The 8,857-nt window shown below is 46.9% G+C and overlaps 1 protein-coding gene across 1 annotated transcript; it reads right to left on the reverse strand.

The window, feature by feature from the left end:
- Nucleotides 1–4,175: 4,175 nt before the first annotated feature.
- LOC146761765 (zinc finger CCCH domain-containing protein 11A-like) lies at nucleotides 4,176–8,514 on the reverse strand. The gene is made up of 8 exons (XM_085537361.1): nucleotides 8,333–8,514; nucleotides 8,028–8,147; nucleotides 7,378–7,501; nucleotides 6,965–7,051; nucleotides 6,774–6,878; nucleotides 6,321–6,460; nucleotides 6,076–6,143; nucleotides 4,176–5,581 (listed from the first exon to the last, which is right to left on the reverse strand). The coding sequence occupies exons 1-8, from the start codon at nucleotides 8,405–8,407 to the stop codon at nucleotides 5,503–5,505; spliced, it is 798 nt and encodes a 265-aa protein (XP_085393487.1). The 5' UTR covers nucleotides 8,408–8,514; the 3' UTR covers nucleotides 4,176–5,502.
- Nucleotides 8,515–8,857: the final 343 nt, after the last annotated feature.

An 8,857-nucleotide genomic window follows, 5' to 3' on the forward strand; every position in this document is an offset into this window, starting at 1 on the left:
AGCCTGAAAGAACTTTAAACCACACACATTCTCTACTCAAGATATAAGAAAAATTGACTTGTTTTCATCTGGACATGAATAAAATATGTGTAGCTGGTTTTGTTTATTTAATAGAGATAACAAGTCTATTCTACACTAAATAGACTTAGGGTTTTATTTTTTTAATCTAAAATGAGATATTCTGTTTAAACAAGTTGATAGAAGTACAGATGACACAGTGTACAGTTTTGGGTGCCACAGTACAGGAAGACCACAAAACTATTAAGAGTCCAAAGGGTGGATGCAGAGATGGCAAAGAGTATAGAGGGCAAGGTGTAGGAGGAGCAGATGAGACTCCCTTGATTCGCTCAGAGAAGATCAGAGGAGTTGAGGGGAGCCTCATGGTGGCTGCAGCTCCTCACAGGGAGCAGAGGGCAGTGCTGAGCTCTGTTGCAACAAGCATTGATTGTGCTGGTGTTTTTTAATGACCATAAAGCATTCTGACCAAAGCTGAGGTGTGCGGAGCATACATCCTTACTGTTTGGAAAATACATTCAAAATTGTATAAGTAGCATGTCCTGAGATATTCTGTTCCCTGTGGGGTTGTAGGAGACCATGCTTTTTACACTGTTGTCTCAAAAGTTTGCTGAAATGGACAAGTTCAGGCAAGTCTTGACCAAGGTTCAAGAAACCCCTTTGTCTAAGGCAAAACTTAGCCAAGGTTCCAGAAATCCCTAGAAATCCCTTTGTTTGAGGGTGACAGATGGACATGTCCAGGAGCTATGAAAGGGAGATAAGATGCTGATGAATGGCCCTAAAGTGTTTTTTTTGTGTGGGCTTATCTCAAGGAAGATGGCAATCTCTGAGTTACTCACATGACTCAGTCCGAAGCTTCCAGGAATGTCTCGAAGACTGGATAGAAGTAGGATAAAAAACAGTTTTTCTGAAATATTTTCTGTGGCTGAAAATACACGGAACATTCAGGAGCTTTGCATCATTACTGTTCTCATTACCATTCTTTCCTTCATGTGTTTGTATGTGGCTGAAAGACAGCGCTTTAATGACCTGCTGGGCAATGGATTGGATGGTAAACATGTAAAATGCACTGTCCCCAAGCTAGTTTGTGAGAAATTTCTTAGCAAACAGTCCTGTTTTTGTGGTATGAAGTATAGATGAGTTTAATTTGAAAAGAAAGCTTTCCCATGAAAAGCTGAGATTCTGAAATCCTAAGGGAAATGATGAGATGAATTTCCTCTTTTTCTATGTGCTTCGTCTTACAAGCCTGCTTGGAGCAGACTCCCTGATCTGATAAATTCATGTAGAGTCATCAACCTCAGAGCCTCTCACAAGAGTTTGAAATAGGACACTGTTTTCTTGATCTCATTCTGTTGTGTATGAAAGGGTGAAGCCAACAACAGCTCACGTGTGTTTCATGGGTTATGAATGTCTCTCACACTCTGTAGAGGTCATCAAAGTAAAGTCTTTCCAACACAAACTTTTTGCAAGAGTTTCATGCCAATAGCTTCCTCTTCCTGAGGACAGACAGCATTTGAAAATGACATCCCTTGTCCCATCCAAAATTAGTTCACCTGCTTTTTGCCGGCTCTTATTCTGCACATAGAGGGCAACTCTCATTGTTTTCAATTAATTTCATCAATCAGAGAGATTTGTAAGACTGTGTCAATGTACAGCCTCCATTACCAGGGGAAAAAAAATGGTTTCATTTTAATGACTTCATTAGATAGAAAACCACGGTGTTTTCCAGCTCTTTGCTCCCAGTAAGACTTAATTTTCTTTTTAGCTCTCTAAAATTACATCATAACTCTTTATCTGATCTTTGAAGGGAAGTGTGTTAATGCAAGAGGATGCACAAACTAATTGTGTGCTCTGAGGGATAGCTTTCCTCTGTCTGTTCATGGATTCTTTTTGTTTATTGGTACTCAGTGGTGTCAACTGATATACATGTTGATATTATGAGACATACTTTTCTATGAGTCCATTAAATACTAGCCTACTAGAACAAAGAAAATGCTATGGCTGGTGATTTTTGACACTGAAAGTCATGTAATAGCAGCTTTCAATGGACATGTAGCTATCTCTACTTTCACCTTTCTTATGCAGGCCTCGCAGCCTTTATTCTTCTGTCTCCAGCTCTTAGGTTGAGTGCCCTGTCCCAGAGAGTGAGAAAGGCCACCAACCTCATTACAGACAGTAGCTGGGTGGAAGTGCTACAGTTCTGCTAAGTAAAGGAGAATACAGAGACTACACATAAAACATGGGACACAGGTACGCCTTCAAGAATCTGTCATCTTTTGAAGATTATGGCTGGAATAGTTATCTTCCCCAAAGGTTCTTGTTGAGTTCTTTGTGGCAAGGAAGGAAGTTGAGGACAGAGGACAATATGTCAAGGCACTGCTGAGGATGCTCCGGTGGCTGAGAAAGCATAGCATTTGGTAAAATGTCACAATTCATTTGTGATCATGCAGAAAGTACCCTTTCTTCTCAAACTGTTCACAGACTCATGGGAGAATGCTTGCAGGGAAGCGTTAGACACTACTTGCGGTGGCAAGAGTGCTTAGATTGTGTAGTGGCATTTCCAGGTTTTCAGATGAAATTTTAAATATCACAGCTGGTAGCACAAGTTGCAAAAACTATTCTGATAAACCAACTCATCTCTTCTCAAAAGCTGTGTTTCTGTCTAACCAACATAGATGTTAAAAATCTCCCAACTGATATATGGAACAACTGTACCTTTCTATCCTTGGCCGCAATATCCCTGTGCTACGGCACACTGCAGCTGTGTCAAACCGCGTAAGCTACCTGCCACCTTTCACTCTCAAAGTAGCTACACATCAGTGCTAATGATTGTATGTCATTCAAATACATTTTGACATCCTTTGATGTGTGAGGACCTCTGCATACGCATATTCAAGAAAAAGAACCTTCCAAGACATAGGCTTTACCTGTTTGCCTTATCCCTCCAGAAGGCAGAGAGAACTTGCACCGTAACCAGTTAGAGCAAAGATTCTCAGTGATATTGTCTGGGGTGTTGCATTTATCAGACAAAATTAACATAGAGCTAGATAGCATAAATTCACAAAGCATTCTTGCCACACAGTTTCAGCATTCGCTCTTACCAATGTCCTCAGTATTTTGTCCATAGAGGTTCTTTTGTTTGTTTGTTTGGGTATAAACTCCACTCTCATTGCTTTGGCTGTGCTTAAATCCACTTAAAGTGGATATTGCCACAGCAGTGGCAATAGGAACGTATTTAAATACAACATGAGGAAGTTCAGTTTTAGGCCATATTAGTCTTTTGCTGAATGTGATTTGTAATATTGCTTGCAGAGTTATTCCTGACTGGCCAAAAGACTCCATTAGGGTGTGACACTGTTACAAGCTTCTTTATACCTTCAGTGTGATCTCAGAGGGATGGTCCCTCTTTTACATTCTCACAGACTTCCTGAGGAACTAATTTATCTTCACAGAGGCTTTCATAATTAAAAATCTGTCTATGAGCAGTTCTGGTTGCAGGTACATTCCTTCACATGGGGATTTTTGAAGTCTGAAGAGTATATTTTTGTTCCTCCTTTTTTTATTAGCACTTATCCTGGCAACTAATTAATGTGATCTGAGAGTAGAACACTGAAGCAGTTGTCTGAAGTCTTCTATTGCAGGCTGAGGTAAATGTTCTGATGAAGAGAGCAGGAATGAAGCACCAAGAAGCCTAATTTGGGACAGCTGAAACTATGTAAGACTGAGAAAATGCTTTGTGAGGTAAAAGTAGTTTGGGGAAAGGAAGCAGCCTTTGGAAACAATGCAACTGAGCACCTTTCAGAAGGAACAAAAAACTAGGAGTACAGCTCCAAATAGGATAAGAACAGGACCAACGGCTAAAAGGTCCAGATCTCTCTATCACAGAATCACAGATTCACAGAATTACCCCAGGTTGGAAGGGACCTCAAGGATCATGTAGTTCTAACCCCCCTGCCTGGCAGGGCCACCAAACATACACATTTACTAGATCAGGTTGCCCAGGGCCCCGTCCAACCTGGTCTTGAACACCTCCAAGGACAGGGCATCCACAGCCTCCCTGGGCAGCTTGTTCCAGGGCCTAACCACTCTCCTAGTGAAGAACTTCCCCCTAACATCCAACCCACATCTTCCCTCTTTTAACTTAAAACCATTTCCCTGTGTCCTGCTATTGTCAGTCCTTTCAAAGAGTTGACTCCCCTCCTGGGTGTAAGTTCCCTTCAGGTATTGAAAGGCTGCAATGAGGTCACCCCGCAGCCTTCTCTTCTCCAGGCTGAAGAGGGCCGTGTTGTGTTGTGTTGTGTTGTGTTGTGTTGTGTTGTGTTGTGTTGTGTTGTGTGTTCCCGGTGGGCCGCTGTGCCCCTCCAGCTCAGCTTGTTCCGGACCCCCATCATTCTGGGGCTCCCACCTGCCGCCACAGCGCGTTTTGGGATGTGCAGAAGGTGCCAGAACGGCCTGCATGGCTGTGAGGCTGGCACGATGCTGGAGATCCAGCTGGACAATGGCAGCGTGGGGGTTACCCGGGCGACAACTATTGCTCGGGGTCGGTGATGTCGGAGCGGGTGTCGGGCCTGGCCAACAGCATCTACCGCGAGTTCGAGCGGCTCATCCACTGCTATGACGAGGAGGTGGTGAAGGAGCTGATGCCGCTGGTGTTGACGGTGCTGGAGAACCTGGACTCGGTGCTGACCAATAACCAGGAGCACGAGGTGGAGCTGGAGCTGCTGTGGGAGGACAATGAGCAGCTCCTCACGCATACGAGCGGGAGAAGGCGCTGCGCAAACAGGCCGAGGAGGTGAGACGGCCCCAGTGCCACCAGTGCCCGGCCTCCATCTTGTGCGCGGTGCCGCGGGCCGAGGATGTGATGTGATGTGATGTGATGATGTGATGGCAGTATCGGCACGGTGGTATCCACATTGCAGGCTGCGCTCCCAGCCACGCTCCATTCTCTCCATCCACTCCTCCCCGGGCCGGGTGTGGCCGACGGGGAACGGCAGAGGAAGGAGGAAGTTTCAGTTTCTGCCCTGGATGGATGTCGTTCTGTGCCCACAGAGGTGCTTTGTGCCCTCGATGATGAAGCAGCACCCAGAGCAGGAGGTGGGTGCAGGGCCTGAACTCTGAGCCACAGGGAAATCAGAACAGAATGCAGTCAGTGCTGATTGTCACCACATTGACTTGGCTTTAAGACTCAGTGCAGAGTCTCAGAAATGCCCCCGGAGTAACAACGAAAAGGAGCAGGGCTGGAAAGGAACAGGGTTGGTTTTAATTGTTTGTTGTTGTTTTAAACTATACAATCAGGTGATGCTGTTACGCCGTCATGTTGGACAGGTCCAGAAGGAGCTCATCCACATCCACATCCTCATCATCCACATCAGTTTCTCCTTCCAGTTCTTCTTCTGTGAGCTCCATCAGAAGCTCCTCAAGGTCGTCATCTTCAGTGATGGATACTTCTCCCACCCCTGTGCAGCTCAGCTGCTGCTTTTCTGCCGCTTATGAGGAATGTGATGTAGGGTTTGATTCCTCCAGCTGTGCTGCGGGGTCTCTGTGGCTTCCCTGGAGCAGTTCCAGACTTGTGGGAAGGAAGAGAACAATCTACGTGACATTTCTGAGATGTGCTTTCAGCTCTGAGGTCTGTAGTTGACCCTCCCGCCCCTCACACCCACATAGGGATGGTGATTTGATTAACCTGTGACTGCCTTTGGAGTTAAGGAAACCAGCAGGTGCCTTTTTCATGGTGCGGATTTATCTGTTCAGGTAGAGCAGTTTGAGTCTGGCAAACAGGGGCTGGGCCTTGTAGCAGAAACCCATTGCCACCCTCACTGCTTTGACTGTAAACATGTTAAGAAATCATCCTCTGCAAAATCCTGCTTGCTGGCTGAGGTACTTTTCCCCACGAGGAACTCAGCAGAGGTTTTGACAAAGCAGTTTCAATTATCTCAGATGACCTCTTCCTTTGTTGCATTACGCCATGACACATCTCAAACACCCCATTTTCCCCCAGTGTTAAAGAACTTCTGTCTGACAGAAAAAGGGCATTAATGAAGAACAAGTTGTGGTCATCACCTGCTTGGAAGCTTTATGACTTCAACGCAGACCATGGTGTGTTCAGGCGGGACTGAAGCAAGAGTCTCCTAGGAAGAAACAAGACAGAGTATGAAGCACAGGTCAGAGTTTCCACAAGTACCTTGTGAGACATCTGCTGCCTTCCAGGGAAACAGAAGAGCTGTAGAACACTTGGAATTTCTGCCTTTTCATCAAGAGCAATGTAAACCTTCCATATCCACTACTGCTTTTGCCACTGCTCTTACCATAGGTAGTTTTTTAGCTGGGGGCTCATCTGTGTTCTCAGCAGCAGATGGATGCATCTCTGCTGCTTTTTGTTTCTGTCTCCGCGTTGGGGGGAAGGTGCTTTTCCAGTCAATGGGCCTCATGGAGACCCTGCGCCCACCTACAGTAAAAGGAAGAGAGAGCTGGTACTGTCTGGCTGTGCCTCAAGAGAGATCCACGTCCTCTTATCAATCCCCACCACCCTTCCACAAAGTTAAATACATTTGGCCAGTGGAATTACATTGCCCTGCCCGGGATACTCAGCCACGTTTTGCACACAGTCATCTCTGTCTACCAACAACGCATAAAAAGGAACAAAGAAACCCAATAGCTGCACTCAGTAATAATCCAGGGCAAGGAAAAGTCTGATACAGAGCAATGCAAAGTGGCAGCACTGCTTTTTTGAGGCACCGTAACGAGCTCCTCGTGCTCACCCTTCACTCTTTTCTTGCAGGGCAATTCCCCCGCTTTTCCCTTCTCCTCCTCCGACCGTTTGCGTTTCTGTCCAGCCGGGCCATGGGAGGAAGCTGGGATGTCAACTGCAGAGAAGAGTCCCAGGAAGGAACAGTCAGATCTCAGTAGAAAAACAGTGCATCAAACCCAGGAGCCTGTTGAGTATCTGTACCTCTCTCTGGTGCCTTGTCAACCTCTGCCTGGTTCCCCAGACTTGCTACAAGGCCGCTCTTTGGAGGAAGGCCACTTGTGTCAACTTCTGGCAGAAGGAAACAAGAAATGATTGACGAGCCTCTCTTTGGTGGCAGGTTTCAGCACAGTCAACCACAAGCTTCACGTTTTCAAGCACTGTTTGTTACATTTGCCTTCCGCTGCCCAAATGCTGTGCAGTCAGCACAGACCTGCAATGCATCTTCCTCACTCCAGAAAAAGCCCAGTGCTGCTCTGACAGCCAAAGCAGAGACTGATATTTCACTATCACGACTCTCCCCCGCCTCCCCAGTGAATGGTGACGTGCATCCCGCACCCACTCAGAACTGACATTCAGAATTGAGCCCTTCGTGCTTCATGACATCGGACACTCACTGTGGCTCAGCGGTGCGGTCGGTCCGTGCGCACCACGTTCCTTCAGGTGATGAAAGGCGCAGTGTGGTTTCTGGCAGCCTCCGGGCTGGTTCTCCCAGAAGCAGGGAATCAAACTGCGCTGCTTCTGGAGAGAGAAGGAAAGGAAGGGTCATGGAAACAGGCACATCAGGTCTGCAGGGAGATGCCACGCTCCAACAGCCATCAGAAACCATTGTGTGGAGCCTTAGCTCTGTACCCTCATTTCTTGCCCCTCTTTTCACTACTCCAAGCAGCCAGAACGAACTGCTCTGAAGAAATACAGGACAGAGAAGGCCTGATAGGGCACAACCGAGCCCTGCTGGCAGGAGGGGAGTGCCACTCTCTCCTACCACCCAGCTCCAGCAGCTTTAGGAGGCTGAGCAATGCAAGTTTTTTGCATCTGGAGAGAAAATGCCTTTGGTTCCTAATGCAAACATCTCCCGCTGTGATATACCTAAGGCACTGAATCCTCTGCCTTCTTTACCTCCTCCCAGTCCCCTCTAGAAACAGAAACCAGTAAGATTTTCACAGCAAACGTATCCAGCCTGCAGAAGTGCATTCAGCCCAACCACAGCCATGAAAAGTGGTGTTGTAGACTAAGCCGGAGAGCACATCTTTAGGCAAACACTCACATCAATCCTCATGTGTCTGAACTTGCAGTTTCTCCTCGAGCAGCTGCCCTCCATCCACAGTCTGCAGACTTGCTCACTCCCCAGAGCTGCTTCACAATGGCGGAAGGGACAGCTGTCTCCCTGCAAGCACAAGGAAACCACAGGAAAATAAGAGCACAACCTGAAATGTACGTGTCCATGCCATTAGCCCAGGCTGTTAGCAGCGCTATGAGGGTAACATCACCTGCAGGTTTCCCCTGCTCCACCCCTTTCTCTTCAACATGAGGAAATGGAAGAAAACCCAGGCAAAAGAAAGTCAACCATACCTTAGTGCAGGTGGAGTAGAAGTAGAAGTAGCAGTCGCCTCTTTGCTGAGCCATGGGGAAATTCTTAGAGCCCATCTGGGTTCTCTCCAGAGGAATTCCCTGCTCTTGCAAAGAGACAGTTGTGCTCGGACTGCTTGGGTCCCCAAAGTGTCCTCTCGGACCCGAACCCTACAGGAAGTGCCTACAAGGGAATAATCATGAGGAATAAGCATTTTCCCAGCTTTCTTTTTATGCAGTTTGGGCTCTTGAGGAGGGCAGTGCCTTGGAAGCAGCTGGTTGCAAGAATTGTGCCAGCTCTGGATCCAACGTTTGTCTAAGTGCCACGACTTCCCCAGCAAGTGCTGTGCTTCATCTCATCAGCAGTTATATACCTTGCAGCACACATTTTGTGTTCCTGCCATGAGAAGGACTCCATCATCTACCCTTGCTGCAGCTGCAGTGGATGCATTGCTACCACTCACAAGTTTGAGAAACCTTCAGCTCTGGCTTACCCGGGCACAGCTGCAGTTCTCCTCCCTTTCAGCT

The sequence above is a fragment of the Coturnix japonica genome, chromosome 2 (assembly GCF_054131305.1).
Source record: "Coturnix japonica strain WE chromosome 2, WE-NBRP24, whole genome shotgun sequence".
Classification (NCBI taxonomy): Eukaryota; Metazoa; Chordata; class Aves; order Galliformes; family Phasianidae; genus Coturnix; species Coturnix japonica.

Bases quoted from the DNA above. Each gene is read 5' to 3' on its own strand.
- LOC146761765 (XM_085537361.1), bottom strand. From the start codon at position 8,407: ATGGGCTCTAAGAATTTCCCCATGGCTCAGCAAAGAGGCGACTGCTAC. The intron at 7,502-8,027 runs GTGAGTGTTTGC...TTCTCTCTCCAG, and splicing joins TCAGACACATGAGGATTGAT to AAGCAGCGCAGTTTGATTCC. The intron at 5,582-6,075 runs GTGATGACCACA...CCTTCCCACAAG, and splicing joins GTCATAAAGCTTCCAAGCAG to TCTGGAACTGCTCCAGGGAA.